General features: G+C 54.3%; 1 protein-coding gene across 5 annotated transcripts in view; it reads left to right on the top strand.

Annotated features, from left to right (window-relative positions):
• Nucleotides 1–17777, top strand: part of STUM (stum, mechanosensory transduction mediator homolog) — a 56155-nt gene that overhangs the window by 11675 nt on the left and 26703 nt on the right. For 3 of the 5 annotated variants that reach the window (XR_010412383.1, XM_064594457.1, XM_064594458.1), the window contains exon 2: nucleotides 8035–8311. The exons of the other annotated variants lie outside the window; for them this stretch is intronic. Coding sequence is in view for 2 of the 3 variants with exons in the window: in XM_064594457.1 (XP_064450527.1) it covers nucleotides 8035–8311 (277 nt within the window). In the remaining variant the exon portion in view is untranslated. The remainder of the gene's footprint in view (nucleotides 1–8034; nucleotides 8312–17777) is intronic. 5 annotated transcript variants of the gene reach the window in all.

Genomic DNA, 17777 nt, shown 5'->3' with positions numbered 1-17777 from the left:
ATTTTACCTAAGAGGGGGCCCCTCCATCCCTGGCGCCCTGACACCGCAGTGTCACCTTGCTGACACCTGCAGAGGCCCTCCTGCCACCTCAGGGCTGCTTGTCGTGGGTGCCAAATTGCTGTAATTGCCACTTTTCAAATGAAACGTGTGCATGGGCCTTCCAAAGTCTGGGGAGGGACAACGTGCCAGGGACCCGTCAGTTTCCCGTCCCTGCTCGTCCTCCCTCATGATGGCCCGTGCAGGGGGTCCCTGGCACCTCCTTCTCGGGACCCATGGATGGAGCCAGTCCAGGGGCGCCACGTCCCCGACAGCATTTGCTCACTTCCTGTCTGTGTGTCACATTCCGGTGATTCTCGTGCTGTGTCAGTTTTCCTTACCACATTGGCTCTAGCGGGCTGTGATCCGTGATGGTGACGCCGAAAGCTCACACGGTTCGCACTGGGCAGTAACAAAGTCTTTCTAAATTAAGGTATGTGCTTTGTTTTGGACCCAATGCTGTTGCACACCCAATAGGCTGCAGTAGAGTGTGAACATGACTTCTCTGTGTCCTGGAAGCCGAGCAGCGCATTTGACTTGCTTTTTTGTGACCCTCGCCTGGTTGTGGAGTTCTGGCGCCCACCCCGCCGGATCTCCCAGGGCCACCTGCCCACACCGGAACAGTCACCCAGTGTCCCATTCCGTGGTTTTCAGCCAGTTCCTCGTCTTTTGTGCCTGCCCCTGCCCCGTCTTCCAGTCCTACTCCCTGACCGCCTTCTTTCAGATCCTAGGACGCGTGATGTGACAAGAACACATGAGTACAGGTGGCTTCGAGGAAGCTTCTGTGTGGGGGCTTGCTGCCCGGGGGTGGTGGGGGCAGGAGCCTGCGTCTGGGTGGGCTGGGCGCACGTCAGTGCGGCGGCCAGGCGCATGCAGGCAGCCAGCCTGGAGGCTCCCGAGCCCAAGAAGCATCTGGAAGCCAGGAAGGAAAACGTGACAGCATGGCGCCAGAGAAGAAGCTGAGCCCCAGGGCCTGTCCCAGGTGCACAGACACCCTCCCTGTGGGGACAGGCCAGCTGTGGCCGCACTGTGCGAGGGACACGTGTCCTCCTTGGGCCTGGCTGCAGGAGCCACTCGATGGATGTGGGCCCTCCCGGGTCACAGGGTGGTCAGTGTGGCCGGGGCACGACGTTGCTGTGCACACAGGGTCTGTGTCCCCAGATGCCATCTCTGCTCGCGTCTCGGCTCTGACCACTTCCTCTTCTGCTCTGAAGCCTTCGACAGCTCCTGCCGTCCACGGGCCCAGTTCCTACTCTGCACGGGGCCCATGGGACCCAGTGAACTGTCCCCGCCCTCCCCCACTGGTTTCTTTAGTCCAGCGGGGCCACTTGCTTTCATACGGTGCTCCTGTGCCTGGGACCGCGACCCCCCATCGAGGGCAGCGCCTGCCCCAGCCGTCAAGGCCCACCTCAGATGGCCTCCTGACCCCTCTGTGCAGTGAGCTCCCCCTTCCAGGACTGTCAAGCCACTTAGGATGTTCCTCTTGCTCCCCGGAAATTCTGGTTGTGTGTATGTATATATATATATATATATATTTTTTTTTTTTAAGTTTTATTTATTTAAGTCATCTCTACACCCCACGTGGGCCTCAAACTCACGATCCCGAGATCAAGAGTCATGCGCTCCTCGGACTGAGCCGGCCATGCACCCCTCTGTTGTCTTAGTCTTCCGTGAATCGTTTCCTTGAGGGTTGGGGCTGTGCGTGACTTACCCTCTGCCTCGCCGGGCGCCTAGCACCCCTGTTGCAATCAAGCTGAACTAAATGCATCCTGATTTCTGGCTGTAAATGTGGGGCAGAGAGCGGGTCCTTGTTCCTCGAATCTAGTGACCCCAAACATGACACAGGCTTTCATGTCACTCCTCAGCCTTCCCAGCTCAGAGGGAAGTGAGGGACAGAGTTCTCATGGCTGCAGGCAGGATGGGGGGTGCTGTCTCTGAGGGGTCCTTGGTGTCCCAGCCACTCAGGGGAGGGCCATGGGGCAGAGGAGGGATGTTGCCTGCCCCTTTGCTGGGTCAGAGCACCTGCTCTGTGGGGGGTTCACTGGGACAGTCACGAGCTTACTGAGAAGAGCCGGGCCACCATCCATCCTTTCAAGTGGTATACCCAATGGCTGAGAAGGGGGGAGGGGGGCAGTGGAGATGATCAATCTCAGTAAACCGTTTTAATAAAGATTGGTTTGGGCAATAGCCATCAAATGAAATCTAGGGGGAAATTTTGATGGGAAACAGGATATTTGCATGATCTTTAAGTGCCTCCACAGAATGCTTCTAACTTGTAAAGAGAAAAGTGATACAGCATCTTGACTGAGTGAACAGAATAACATCGCCTGGACCTTGAAAACATTACACCAGATGAAGGAAAGCAGTCACAAAAGACCCCACACTGTACGACTGCATTTATATGGACAATCTAGAATTGACTGATGCGTAGAGGTGGAGGGCAACTTGGCTGAGGAGTGTGGCTGGGAGCACAAGGGAGGGACTGTTAAGGCGTAGCGGGGGTTTTCTGGGGTAGCAAAAATGTCCTAAAAGTGATTGTGCTTGGTTGCACACCGAATTATTAGATGGGCAAATGTTATCATATGTGAATTATAGCCCAATGAAGCGGTTAAAAGATTAGCATTACCGAGGTGGGACAGATGGACATCGCATGTCTCCTGGTGGGATCTCCTGTGCAGGATCCCAACCCAGGGTGCATGACCCAAATCTTCTGAGGAAGGAACCAGAGAAGCCCAAACTGAGGGGCATTCAACAAAATACCTAGCTGGTATTTTTCAAAAACATCATTGTCATGAAAGATTAAAGAAGACTAAACAAACTTGAGAACTAAACGTAAAGCATAATCTTGGATTAGATCCCGTACCGGAGGAAAAAAGAATCCCAAGAAAGACGTCTTTGAGACAATTGGCAAAACTGGAATATGGGCTGTCAATTAGATAAATATCATATCCATGTTGCGATTTCCAAAAGACAGTAACTGTGCTACAGATATGTAAAAACACAACTTTGTTGCTAGAAACACACTGAGGTTTAAGGGGTGAAGAGCCATGATGTATGCCGCCTATTTACAAAGGGTTCAGGAAAAATAAATAATAATATGGAAGAAAGAGAATGACAAATGTAGCAAAGTATTAAGAATTGGTAATCTGGGTAAAGGGTAGACAGGAGTTCCCCATATTATTCGTGAAACTTTTCTGCAAGTGTGGAAGTATTTGAAAAGAAAAATTATAAAATTATATAGTTAAAAGCCAAATACACTCAGACATTTCAGACGTAGCAGTTACAGCTAAATCCTAAGTACTGTAAGCTCTTTCTTATCACCGAAGGTCTGCCAGTTCTCACTAACTCAGGGGCCATCTGGGGCCACAGGGACAGAGTCCTGGTGAAGTGGCATATTGGCGTGCAGGGCCCAGACCCCCAGAAGAGATTTTCCCCAGGACTCGTACCATTTAAATCCCAAGGTCACGCAAAAGTTTATTGCAGCCCTTTGGGAGTGTGAGCTTTTCCTCTGCCCCACCAGCGCAGGCCAGGGTATAACAGAAACGAGTTTCCCAGGAGGCTGGGAGATACAGCGGGTGCATAGTGAGCTGTCCTTGCAGTGGCTGGTTGGGACTAAACCCACTGCTTGTGCGGCCTGCCTCTGGGGTCGACCAGGAATCCAAACACTGCAGCCAGAGCTGGGGCAGATCCCAATGCCACAGATCTCTTTTGGAGAAGTCTCATTTCTTGGTTATTCCTGTTTGACATCTCCCTATGGAGTCCAAGAGTCATTCATGGACCTCAAAGAAACCAACCTCAAACCAACCGCCAATGAGCATGCCAGGAGAGTGAGGGAGAGCCTCCCCTTAGCCTTGGCTGCTCTCAGGGGTCCTGTGGTTGAACATGCAAGTGGAATCCTTCCAGAAATCACTCTGTGCTGACTCAGAGGTGGGAAAAAGCAAACAAAATCATAACCATCTTAGGCCCCAATAACTGGGGTTCTTAGAAGTTCAGAGCAGAAAGGGGGCCGTGGAGGACGCACCAAAGTTGCAGGTTGGGTGAGGGCAGGTTTGGCCGGTCTTGGGCCTCCGTGCCTGGGGCTGGGCTCCAAGTTTGATACATCCTGATAAGAGGGGCCTCAGTGCTTGGGAACTGGTTTGAACTGAAGGAAAGCAGAGAAAAGCCATGGCTTTGGCAAGATACCGGATGGCTCGCGCCCACTCTTGGATGGGACTGTTGTGTGTTTTATCTTTCCTGCTAGCTCTCACTTGAGCCCCATGAAACTGATGCCGAGGGATGTTCTCGATCTCCCTGTGTAGATTCTCAGGCATGCCTGGAGACCGACCAAAGCACTCCTTGAAGGCAGACCAGGGGAAGGCAGCGGGTGAGCACCTTGGTCTCCCCAGTGCTGTTTGCATCCCATCATTTCACATTCTGTTTGGGGTTCCCCACACACCACCCCCAGCCATCAGGGGACTGGCATCAGCACCAGTCGTGATTCTTAACCCAAATCTGAAGATCATTAACACTGGCTGGGGGTAGGAGGTGGAGCAGTGGGTAAAGTGTGCTTTAAAACCGAGTATCTAATCTTTTGGATCATCTGGCCTACCTGCTGCTCTCATTTCTGGCTTTCCCGTTTATCCTGTGGGTTGGTCTTGTCTCTTTGATGACACCTTTTCTGTGTGTCTTCCCCAACTGTTGGTCCAGTGCAGAGCGCACAGCGGGATCCCAGCATAGCTGCTGACCCATAACGAGCTGGGAAGGAGAGCTGAGAGCCCATATCCCGGCTTCTCCTTCCAGCTCTGCCACGAGGGCAGCCGTGGGCTGATGGAGCTCACCGTCCTTGTCTAGGCCCCACTTCGTACCTGTCCGAAGCAGGAGTGCTTACTAGTCCTGCCTCTTTTTGCCGAGATTCAAAGATATCAGATCAGGGCCATAGGCACCTTGTACCTTTAAGTCAGGAGGTGAATGGAGGCTCCGCTGGTCGCTTGTCTGGCTGGTCCTGGCTGATTTCATGCTTTCAGGCTCTGAAGGAGTGAGCCCTGCCCTTGCAGAGGTGGGCAGGAGAGGACCCTTCCACCGCCTGTCTCCCTGGCCCCGCATCTCTTCCCCGGCCTGCCCTGGGCTCCGGCATGCTGACCTGCCTCACCTGCTGCAGGTGTGTTGGACAATGGGAGGCCCTGGCAGGGGAGGGAGGGGAAGGGGTGAGAGGTCGGGTGTTGGCTCCTCCGGCTTCCTGCCTATGACCGTGGCTTCTGCCCTCCGGCCCTCTCCGGACTCAGACAACACCCCCTTCTCTCTCCCTGGGCCTTCAGGCCCGGCCTGGGACCGGCCTCCTGCTGCTGCAGGCCCCCAGCACTTCACTCTCCCCGTGGGTCCCCCACCCCAGACCTTTGTCAAAGCAATAGCCCCTTCGTTAAGAGCCTGGCTCAAGCCCGATTCCTGCCGGGACCCCCTGGGTGCAGAGCTGGTTGTTGCCAGCGCCCCCTTCACGGGGCTGGGGGATACCAACCCGCCAGCTTGGCACCACGACCGCCCCCACCCCTCATTTTCCTACAGAAGTTGGTTCTAGCACAGTCTTCCTCCTGGAAGCTCTGGAACAGCCCGTACACCGAGCCAGAGCTTCCTGCTGGCTGGGGAGCGTGGGTGTCCAGCTTCCAAATGGCTCTCTTGCTCGTGACTCGCTGCATTCCCGGGGGGCCGGGGCCAGGCTGAGCGCAACGCCCCGGCGTCCCAGCCGGGGTCCTCCTCCCTGCATCCTGTATGGTGTTCATGCTCTTGCCTCATGACCAGCCTCAGCCCAGCTCCTCTGGGCGGTTGTGGGCTGGGTGCTTGGTTCCCGAAGCTCCGGGCTGACCTCGCCTTGCAGGGAGGCCAGGCTTCGGAAGCTCTGCCATCCTGGGAGTGCCCTCATCGCCTCCACCTGGGGCCCTCCTCGGCCTGGGGCCCCCCTTCTCTTGCCTTTCCCTCCAGACCACCACCTACTCCGCCTCCCCCCTTCCCCACGGGCTGTAGACCTCCAACTTGGAAGAACTCACTCCCCATCCATTGGTGATACTTAGGGACCCGTCTCCACCACGATGGTCACTTTGGAAGAGGCACCATCTGGCCACTGCTGGCACCCCTCTTTCGCTTCCTGAGATAGCCAGAAGGCACCACAAGCCAGTCACCACCTCTGTCCAATGTACTTTCCGCTCCCTAAGACCCAGTGTTTTGCTTTTCGCCGCCCGCCCCATTCCCTTCTGCTCCCCACTGTTTGGAGCCTGGGACCTGGGAAAGAATGAAGTCCTCATTGCGTGGTTTGATTTTTCTTCCTCCTGGCACAGAAAGAACCCCCAGTGTTTGAGTAGCTAAGGCCCCCAGTGATTCCTCGTTATGAGAAGAGTCATCAAAACATACCCGTTATGCATTAAGTCTTCACAAAAGACAACAAAGATTAGCGCATCATCTACTTGCAAGGAGCCCCTTTGCTAGCCATACCAATTACGTTTTTAAGAAGCAGAGGGGTTCGAGTTGGGTTCTTCTGAATCTGGTTTTCTCCCCCTCCTTGTGATTTGTATGCAGACTTCCGAGAGGCAGGTTTTATAACACAGATTCAGCCAGGCTAAATCACAGCGGCAGAACCTTATGCAATGGCTAAAAACCTATGAGTTAAAAATGGAATAGTCTTGCAGAGTGGAGAAGGTAATAATAATAACATCAGGGATGTGAAAATAGAAAGTAAAAAATTAGTATTTCAGGAATGCAGGTCTCTTACCCACATTTTTCTGCACCTGGAGAGCTTGGTGTCATTTTCCAGAATAAATCCAAAGCGCGAGCTCTCACTAGAAAAATAAAACTTTTGTTTTCACAGGTTCAACCCTCCGTCCCCAGTGAATCCAGGGTCGAGAGCCCTTTTTACTGACTTCTGGCTGTCATGCCACAAAACACGTTTTGTGTTTGTTAGAATCTGTATGTTCACTAATGCTTGTAAAGGAACAGATTTTAGATTTTTATAAGTGGGTTTTGTTAATTTGCTATTTTAAAAATACTTGTGAGACCTTTACAGTTGCCATAGTGATATAATTTCCATAAACATGATTTTTTTGTGGGGATTTTTTGCACATTGAAGGCTGAGGCTGATAGCAGTGTTGGGGGAGAGTAGGTGGTGAATTTGGCAGCCACCCCATTGCTTCCTCCCTCAAATGCTGCAGATCTGGTTCCAGGGATCCACGTCATGGCAGAGACCTAGACCCCTAATCACCACATCTGACACCCTAGGCTTCTGGGGAGTGAGCCTGGTCAGGGGAGAAGGGGGCCAGCCCCCGGGTGGGGGATCACGGGTACCTGCGTGGCCCATCAGTGGTCCAGCCCACGTCAGAGTGACCTGCACTCTCTCGCCAAACCTTGGCTTCACAAAGCCTTGGAGGACCCAACCTTGGAGCTGCCCGAGGGGCAGTGGAGAGCCTGGAGACTCTTTCCCTTTGAACCAGATTCATAAAAAAAAAAAAAATTCTATTTTAATTCACAATACTGCTAAAATGCTGAACGTTTGCAATGGAAAATAAAAATGTAACAAATACTAGCTGTTAAACAAGACAAGAAGGCATTGAATAAGAAGGCATTTTATAGTCCTCTAGAATGCCAGTAGTTGAGAAAAAGCAGATTTGATTAGAAGAAGAGTTAGATGGTCCCAGTGGCACCACGCTTATCAGTGATGCTAGACATTTGCTTTGGCTCATGGAGAGACTTCACTGTTAAGCTTTATTTCCCGGAGAATGGAACATACAGAGAGATCAAGGGAGAAGCAGAACAAATAAGAGAGAGATTTCTAATAACAAAGAACGTCTGGGGAGAGAAACGGCCAGAAAAAGGAGTTTCAGGAGGCAGTGTCAGCCTGAGATGGCAGAGCAGTGTCGGGCCAGACGCTCCACGCCAGGCGCTGCCTAGCTCAGCCGAGGGGTTTGATTCATACGGAATCATGAATCATAAGCAAGTACGAATTACTAGAAAGGCTTTGTGTTGACTGTTTTTATTTAGGTAGTACCAGAAATTCGAACACGGCCACCCAGAGGAGAACGTCCCAGACTCCCCGAGTGGCGGAGTTACCCATCTCCATCTCTGGAGAGCCGACCCGCGGTGTCCAGGAGAGGTTGCGCATGTCAGCGGCACGCCGATGGATGCCTGGAATGTGCACTGAACAAGGGCGTGTTCGGAAGTGTGCTAGACGGGCACGGAGCACTCCGCGAAGTGGAAAAGGCCCACGGACCGGCCCGTCTACAGAAGTCTGTGGCCACACAGCTGCTGTCGACTTGGGGTTTGTTGAGTGTGTCTCTTGAAGAGGAGGAAGACGAACCCGGAGTGTGGGCTGACATTCTGTGCCTCTGGAGTCGTGGGGCTGGGGGCAGGGCTCGCTGCGGGGTTGTGCCTGGCTGGCAAGGCGGGGGGGTGGGGGTGGTGACGTGCTCTGAGGGCTCTGCAGGCATTTTTGTTTGCCCTGAAATTGCCCAGAGGAATTTGGCATGGCACGCGGCCGGAAAGTGGCTCACTGTCCCAGGCGGAGTGGGGCTCAGCACCCGCGCTGCACCAGCCTCTTCTTGTAACACACATTTAATGCAAAGGTTTTTGTTTTTGTTTTTGTTTTAAATAATGCCTCAGTGGCAGGTAGCTTGGCTCTCGGCTGGGGCTGGTGGGCGGTGAGCGGGAGAGGGAAGCAGCATCCCGGGACTGATGCAGCAGGGTGGGGGAGCACCTCCCTCCTCATTGAGTCAGCGTGTGGCCCTCGGGGCATGGCCTTCCAAGATGCTCTGTGGTGTTCTGGGTGCAGGCAGGTCAGGACCGGTCCCCGCTCCCCTCGCCAGGAGTGGGAAGATTTCATCCTTTGGGAGGAAACAGTAAGCAGAAGTACCACCACCTGCCACGTTGCCCAGAGGAGGGGACATAGGAGGGTCAGGTGCTCGAGCACAAAGGTCATTTGATGATGGGGAGCCAAGGATCCAGAATTTTTGTGGTGAGTGCTTCCCTGAATCCTGGTGACCCCTTGCCGGGTAGAACTAATTTATTTTGCTGGGGGAATCCCTCCTGGATCCCACTCTACCAGGGGAGAGCTGTGTGACCTTGGGCAAGTTATTTAAGTCCTCTGTGCCTCAGTTTCTTCATCCGCAAAAGGGGGGCAATCACAGGACCCACCACACAGGCCTCTTGAAGATTAAATGGGTTGTTCCACAGAAACTGCTTGGAATAGTGCCTGGAGCACAGTGAGGATTCCATGTCTTTTCCAGGCTCCAAAGGCACTGATTTTTCTCCCCTCTCCCCCGTGGTGCAGCCTCCAGTACCCACATTCTACTCTCTGTCGCTGTGAGCTGGGCTTTTTCGGTTCCACACGTGAGATCACACAGTGTGTGTCTTTCTGTGTCAGGCTTACCTCATGGAGCCTCAAACCCTCAAGCTTCATTCACGTCGCAAATGGCAGAGTTTCATTCTGATTTTGAGGCGGGATAATATTCTGCTGTGTATATATTACGTTTTCTTTGTTCGTCCATCGACGGACATTTAGCTTGGCTAGAAGGCTGCATGGAACATGGGGGCAGCTGTCTCTGTGAGATAGTGATTTCATTCTCTGTGGATAAATACCCAGAAGTGGAATTGCTGGATCATTTAGTGCTTCTATTTCTTGAGGACCCTGAACGCTGTTTCCCAGAGCAGCTGCACCAGCTCGCATCCCCACTGACAGCGCACGAGGGTCCCCTTCCTGCATGTCCTCGCCGGCACCTGTCAGCACCTGTCATGTCTGGTCTTTTCGATGATGGCCATTCTGAAGGTCTGAGGGGAGAGCCCATTGAGGCTTATTTGTGTTTTCCTGGTGATTTGTGATATCTACGTGTACCTGTTGGCCACTCGTGTGTCTTCTCTGGGGAAATGTCCATTGAGGTCCTCTGCCCATGTTTTATTTTATTTTTTTCTGGTTAAACACTATTCTCGTCTGGGAACATGTGTTGGGGTGGGGAAGCCTGGGGCCCTCCAGGGACAGAAGCTGTGGTCAGGTTTGGTCTAAAGCATGTTTAACTTGGAACCGCTCTGCAGGGAATGGTGAGCCCAATGATTCCTAGAAATGCCGAAAGGACAGGACAACCAAGGACAGGGCTGTGGCTTGCTGGTCCCTTGAGCTGTGTCCACCAGTCAGGGCCCTTCTTTTTTTTTTTTTTTAAAGATTTTATTTATTTATTTGAGAGAGAGAATGAGATAGAGAGCATGAGAGGGGGGAGGGTCAGAGAGAGAGGCAGACTCCCTGCTGAGCAGGGAGCCCGACGTGGGACTCGATCCCGGGACTCCAGGATCATGACCCGAGCCGAAGGCAGTCGCTTAACCAACTGAGCCACCCAGGCGCCCAGGTCAGGGCCTTTCTTGCCCCCTCCACCTGAGCGGGGCCTTCTGGGGGCCCCCCTTCCCAAGCACCCTCCCTGCTCGGAGTCTGCAGGCTGTTGTGGTCAGGATGGTGCCCCCCTTTCTGCCCATGGCCGTCGCCCTGAGCTCTGACAGTGGATTCTCTGGGTAATTAGAGCAGTTCATCGGGTTTGCCTCGAGGCTCCAAATGAGACCTTTGGAGAACAGCGGCTAGTTTAACCTAAGTGGCCCGAGAACAGGCAGAATGGAGCTGAGTGCGGAGGAATGTGCTTTTATGGAGCTGTGTGTTTAAAGATACATCTCGGATTTGTTTCTTAGCAACGGGGCTCATCCGGAGCACAAGCACGCCGACAGTGTCAGAACACCCAGCGGTGCCCACAAGCACTGTAGAAAATACAATAAAAATCTGGAGAGTAGGAGAGAAGATTTAAGCGGAGTGCCTCCAGCAGGAGAACAAAGCTCAGAACCCTGAGCCGATGTTGCAGACAACAGGTGTAGCCCAGAGACGGGGTGTAGACCGGAGTGGCCTCAGGGGCGGGTGGGGGAGGTTCCTAACCCACCTGCTGAGCCACGTGCCTCCGCAGGGCTCCCTTCCTCTGACCAGCATCTCGCGGTCATGCCTCCCTCCTTCCCTGGCACCCAGAGCCTCCAAATGTCCTTCTAGAGTCTGAACTGGAAGAATGGCTGGTTGGAGCCCCGGAGGAGATATCGGAAAGACCCAAATCCAGGGACGCCTGGGTGGCTCAGTCGGTGAAACGTTCAACTCTTGATTGCGGCTCAGGTCATGATCTCAGGGTTGTGGGATCGAGCCCCGTATTGGGCTGCATGCTCAGCTCAGAGTCTGCTTGTCCCGCTCCCTCTGCTCCTCCCCAGCTCACTCGCTCTCTCGCTCTCAAATAAATACATAAATAAAATCTTAAAAAAAGACCCAAATCCAGAGGTTCCAACCCTTAAAAATGCATTTAAATGCCTACAGAGAAGCCAAATACAAAGAAAACCAAAGATACTGAAAAATAATTTTCAAAATTACCAATAATTATTTAAAAACCCCACCAAATTTGTATACTGAAACACCGTGTTTCTGTATTTAATACATTAAATGGGAAGATCCAGCCATGGGTCAAATATGTGCTGTAACTTTGAAATAGTGATTCGTGTTGATGGTATATTGAGAAATCTTCCCAGCTGCACTGTGGTACAGAAATATCCGTGATTTCTGTTGATGAGGAAGACCAGGCTCTAGTAACGTTATCGTGGCTATTGCCTGCATCTTTAAGGAAAGGAAATGCGAACACTGAGTTGGAGGTTAGTGTAAATACAGAAATAATGCTCTTCAGTCCCAGCTGATCCCAGGGTGCGGGGTGTGCGGACCCCGGGTTTACCCCAAGAAGCTCTTCCCTCATGCATCCTCCTGGTCCCCACTTCTGTGTCCCTGAGGCCTGCGTTGTTAGGGGGTGCCTGGGTGGCTCAGTGGGGGGAGCGCCCAACTCTTGTTCTCAGATCTTGACCGCGAGTTCAAGCCCCACTTTGGGCATGGAGCCTACTTAAAACAAACAAAAAAACCCCAAACCCTGTGTTGTCAGAGTTGCTATGCGGGCAGGACAGACAGACAGGCAGGACAGAGAGGCAGTGAGATGCTCCAGGGCATGGCGGTGCTGGGGCCGCTGGGAGGACCCAGCAGCCCGCTCCCCAGAGAAGCCCCTGAGGTCACCTTCCTCCACAGAGAGACATTCGCCGCACGGGTGTCCAGGGTCAAGGTCACCGAAATGGCATTTGATCTTGGAAACACGAATTTCTCGGGAAACAGGAGTAGGGGCTTTTTTCCATCTGTTTTTCTAATAATGTCCGCTATGTTCACTTAATAGTGTACAGCAGGGATTTTAAGAAGTGCTTCGGATGCAGCGGGCTCTCAGCACAGTCCAGCCTCCTGTGCTGTCCTCTCAAAGCTGGGCTTCAGTGGAAGCCAGGAGACCCGAGGTGGGGAGGTTACCTGTCCAGTGCGGCCGGGTGCCAGGGGAGATGGGGAGACGGAAGGCAGTGCAGGTCAGGGGCAGTGGCGAGAGGCCCCCTCGGAGGCTGTGCACATGGTGTAGGGGTGCAGGGGTTGCCTCTGGAGGGCAGGCCTGCAGGCGGGGCATGGGGAGCCGGGACAAGCACGCTGGCGTTCCCACAGTCCCTGGGTCTGCTGCGGCGCAGGGTTCCTGCGAACCACGTGCTCTGGCTGCCTGGCCCGGGGCACGGCCACCTGCAGGCTGCTGGGATAGCCTCTGAGCCAAAGACAGCCTCTGAGCTTTAGTGTCCCCCAGGTGCTTCCACCCCTTGCTGAGTGGGAAAGTCGTGGGCCCCACGGTGTGGCTTCTGCCAGACTGGCATTCTTCTGTTTTGCAGGACCAGGGTCACAAAACCTTAGAGCTGGAAGTGTTCTTGGGGAACATGCCATCTAGGTGTCTTATTTTGCAGACGTGGACCCCAAGGCTCGGAGGCAAAAGGGACTGTCCCACGTCACAGGGCAGTGTCAGAGCCTGGGCGAGAGCACGCAGTGGGAGGTGACCACACCTTCCCTGCTCCGCCCCCCCAGGGAGGCGGGCTGGAGGTCGTGCCGTGTCTGGGCCTGTGGCGGGTGATGCCGTTTGCCTTGTGCACAACCCGCTGAGTCAGTTTGACAACCACAACTGTTATCTGGGCAGGACTGATACTGGTGGTCTAGAGGCCCGTGCGGGTTAGTTAGTGCGTGCCACCGCTTTCCCATAGTGGGACACCAGCCCGCCATCACTGGCTCCGCCCTGTCTCCCCTTGGGCAGGTCGGTTAAGCTCTTTGTGCCTCAGAACCTGATGTTAACAGTATCCGCTTCACAGGCTTGTCGTCACACGAGGGTTAATACACATAGAGCTCTGAGAACAGATGGTGGTGGGCGATCATCTTTCCGTTAGGAGATCAGGAAGCCAGCTCAACCGGCTTACACAGAAGAGGGAATATATTGCTTCACTGACCTGGTAGATTTCAGGCCTTGCTTGATCCAGGCACTCAGGGATGTCCTCAGGACTCAGTTTCTCTTCCCAGCTCTTGACCCTACTTCCACTCCCCTGTATGGTTTGAATTCTAGGTGGCCTGTTTCCACATGGTGACTCCTGGGTGCTCTGTGGTGACTCTGTCCTTTAAACTAGCAATTCCTATGGAAAGAGGGTTTTCCCCCTAGTTGGTCCAGGGAAACTTCTGGAACTGACCTGGCTTGAGTTATGTGCCATCTCCGAGCCAGTCACTGTGGCCTGGGGACCGGAGTGCTTGGATTGACCAGGCCTGTGGCATGGGCTCACCTTAGGAGTTGGGGGCCAAAGTCGGTTTCCTCCCAGATTTCGTGGCTGGAGAGTGAGGCACAGGCAGACCCCAAAGGAAGCTACAGGTGTTATTTCCAGAGTAAGGGGGACTGAGTGGAGTCGGCAAAAAGAACAGGTGACCAGACAGGGCATAGGTCATGGTGACCTCACGGAAACACACGTCTCGGGGAGCCAAGGGTGGGGAGCTTACTGTTTCCAGGAGGGGACATGGTGTTGGAGACATTGTCCCTGACACAGTCCCAAGGCAGCCCTGAGGGGTTTCCTTGGGGAGTTACTCACGTCACTTAATAGACTTTGGCCCATGAGTCTGGTTCCCATCCCCCAGTCTCTGCACGGCATGAGCAGCGGACGCCTTTCTGAGGGTGAAGGCGTGGGCCCTTGTGGAATTCCTTTTCGAGCAATCTAACCGTCCCCAGGGCTGGATCTGGCCTGCAGTGGTGATAGGATTCCTGCACCCCAGAGGGGGTGGGAGTCAGGTTCTGGCATTGAGCCAACCAGGGAAATGGAACGGGGCTGGGGGCTGGAGATCAGGGGCCCAGGGTGAAGGGCCTCACAAGCCCCCAGGGAAAGTTTTGTCCCATACTCACGGGCGGCAAGCACACAGAGTGGGTATGGACCGTTGCCCCCATCCCATCCCCAGTTACGAGATGGGCGGAGAGTGTCCCGATATCAGGGTGAAGGGCACGGGTGTGGATCGCATGCCATGACTCCCGAGTGCCTGGCTCTGTTGCAGGAGCTCTGTGTGTATTAACTCACGTGTTCATCATGTCTGGCCTGTTGCCATGACTGAATTTTGTCCCCCTGCAAATTCACACTTAACCCTCGAGGACTATACTTGGAGATAGGGCTTTTTGGAGGCTAAGTTAAATGAGGTCCTAACTATGGGGCTCTGAGGTCATGGGATTTGTGCCGTTATCAGGAGAGACACCAGGGGCACCTGGGTGGACAGTCGGTTGGGCGTCCACCTCTTGGTTTCAGCTCATTCGTGATCTCACGGTAATGAGATCGAGCCCAGAGTCAGGCTCCACGCTCAGCACGGAGTCTGCTTGAGATTGTCTCCCTCTGCCTCTCCCCCCTCCCCCCCCCCAGCCACATGCTCTCTCTCTCACACAAATAAATACATCTTTAAAAAAACAGAAGAGACCCCAGAGAGCTTGCTGTCTCCTGCTCTGCCAGATGAGAACACAGAAGGTGTCTACAAGCCCGATGGGAGCTCTCACCAGAAACCACCTTGGTTGGCGCCCTGATCGCGGACCTCCAGCTTCCAGAACCGCGAGCTCTGAATGTCTGGCAGCCCGAGCAGACACCTGGGAGGCAGGTGCTGGTGACGTCAGTCCCGTCGTGCAAAAGGAGAACCCGAGATGCTAAGCCCCTGATGCGCCTGCCTCAGGTTAGGAGGGGGCGGAGCCAGTGGACTCCAACAGCCTGGCAGCCGCCGTCCACCTGGCTGCCCGCCCCCTGCCCCAACTCCTGCTCCCTTGCAAGCGGCATCCACCTCCAGGGGTTTATAAGGACTACGTGAGGCTCTGCAGGCAGAGCACCTGCATGGGCCAGGCGCACAGGGACAGTGAGCTTTGCCACTCCGTGCCGTTGCACATGTAGGATGGGAGACAAAGCAGAGGGGAGCACAGTTAGAACCACCCCCGGCTGGGGACAGAGAGCGCCCGCAAAGACTGGCCTGGCCTGGTTGTCCAGGTGGGTGTTGCGAGAGGCAGGCAGGACGCAGGTGAGCCAGTCCCTAGGCCCGGTGGCTAGGCCCGGCCAGTGTCTAGTGCTGGGGAGCTCGGTGGGAGTGGTAACACTCAGTGGGAATGGCCAGGTGAGTGTGGGGAAGTGTGGGGCAGGGTGGGGGGTGATGCCTAGGCCAGCTTCGGCCAGCACTGTGGCTGCTGGGGAAAGCTGTGGGGTGCCCCAGGAGTCCAGCAGCGGACAAGATTTCCCGGTGCCAACTCCAAGAGGAAGAAATAGTTGTTTCCACGTGAACCGTGCACCCTAACCAGCCACCCATTTTTCAGCCCCATGTTGGATGGATTGGAGCCCACAGTGGCTAGTCTTCACTACCAGAATATCAAAGGGAACCATGCTCTGAACACAAATTCAACCTGTCACACTGCAGTTTTCTTGCCCTAATAGGAAATGTCTGCTGGTGAGCTTCTCCCCAGAGCCTGCCTTGGCATCTGGCCCCGGGCCAAGTCCTGCCCGCCCCAGCTCTAGAATGTACTGCCTGGGGTTGCAAAACCCCAGATAAGTCTTCCTCCACCTAATGAGCCCTGTTCTGAGAAATCCGTCCGCTGCAGCGGTGGCTCTGTCTGGCCCTGTCATTCCCTCCATGGTTCAGCAATCCGAGGGTCAGCAGGAGGAGCACTCCCCTCCCAGCGGCTCCTTGGCAGGTGGATGGATGGCTTGTCCTTATGGCTCAGAAGGACCTCGTTAAAGGGGGTGAGGCACAGTCTCCTGGAGCTGCTGGCCGAGGTGGCTGCAGAGCAGAGCTGGAGGGACATGGCTGGAGCGGTATGTCCTGGGGTCCCCAGCCAGGGTGTCCCCAGGCGGCCAGGAGCCCTGATTTGGCATGCACACCCTCTGTCCCTATGCACTGGATCTCTTCAATCAGTTTGGCATGCTAGCCAGGGAGGAAAAAGGGATTCTGCCCGACTCCAGAGGCCACGGAAGAATGGAGTTCAGTCGTGGGGAGATGGCGCGTGAGCGAGGCTCCCACAGGCTGCTCTCTGGCGCGTGAGTGTCCTGGGTACAGACCCGCCTGTCCCTAAGGTTCCTGGTGACTGCTGAGTCAGCGGACGTCCCCAGGGGATGTTTCTTACTGTGCTAAAGTACACTAACATAAAACGTACCATTGTGGACGTTTTTTCAGTGTACAACTCCGTGATGTCGAGCACAGCGCTGTGCGTCCATCACCAGGGTGACTTGGAGCATCCAGTTGCCTGCGTCCGTCACCAGGGTGACTCGGCACATCCAGAGGAGGTGCCCAGAGGCAGGAGGAGAGAGAGGGGACCTGCTTCTGGGTAAGCACCCCGTGGGCCAAGAGCGAGGTCGAAATTCGGCATCCTCTCTGCCAAGCTGGCTCGGCCCCGTATCTCGTAACCACGCTCCTCTTGTGAGGGACTGGTGCAGATGCAGACAGGTGACCCTGTGATTATTCATGCCTAGGACAGGGCCACGGGAAGAGGCTCGCTGTCCTCCTCCTGACCTGTCCCATCAAGATTAAGACTCCCGGGACTGCCGAAGCCACCTGGGCACTAGCCTGAGGTTGAAGCCTCAGAATGTCTGTGCAGAGAGCCAGAAAGTGCCCTGGCCCTTGGTGACCCTGGTGACCTGCTTCCCAAACCTGCCTCCGAACTCCCTTTGGACTTCTCATCACTGGAGTTAATAAGTGCTTCATACCAGTTCAGCTAGTTTGGGTTGGCTTTGTGTCTCTTCCAGCCCAAAGTATCCTAAGAAAGAGAAATCTATGAGTAGCAATATTCCTTTACTGGGTCCTTCAATTGCTCCTCTTTGGAAACAACGCATAGAAATGGGCAATTTACCAGTCACAGTAATGTCATACGTCTGCCATTCATTGTAAATACAGATAATGTGGCACAAATGACCATTTTTGTTGGGTTCATCAGCCAGTTACACTGAATATACACGCTGCTATCCCCGGGACCTCGGTGGGTGTGCTGCATTTGTGAATGACAGATGCCTCTCACCCCTTGCACCTGCTTTTCCGAGCCCCGTGGAGGTGGCCCAGGGCTCGTCAGCAGGTGACGTGCCAAGTCTGAAATGCAGGGAGGGCCTAACTCCTTGCCGATCTTTCCTTTAGAGAGGAGGCTGGTGGTGCTGGAGGTTTCAGCTGCTCCCCGGCCTCCAGACCCCCTGGGCATCCATCCCCACTGGCGATGCACAAGGAAAGGAGCGTAAGAGAGAACAGAACTGCCTTTGAACACCATCACCCTTGAAGAGGTGACTCAGAAGTGGAATCAGTTCACATTTACGAGATGCACATTTATGGAGATGCTCTCGTCCCGAGTCTCTCGGTCCCAGCA

This window comes from Mirounga angustirostris, unplaced genomic scaffold (genome assembly GCF_029215605.1).
Source record: "Mirounga angustirostris isolate CCGP_5_RB_7025 unplaced genomic scaffold, mMirAng1.0.hap1 SCAF_6, whole genome shotgun sequence".
Classification (NCBI taxonomy): Eukaryota; Metazoa; Chordata; class Mammalia; order Carnivora; family Phocidae; genus Mirounga; species Mirounga angustirostris.
The sequence above is the reverse complement of the archived record's forward strand: the minus strand, read 5'-3'. Positions and strand labels throughout refer to the sequence as shown.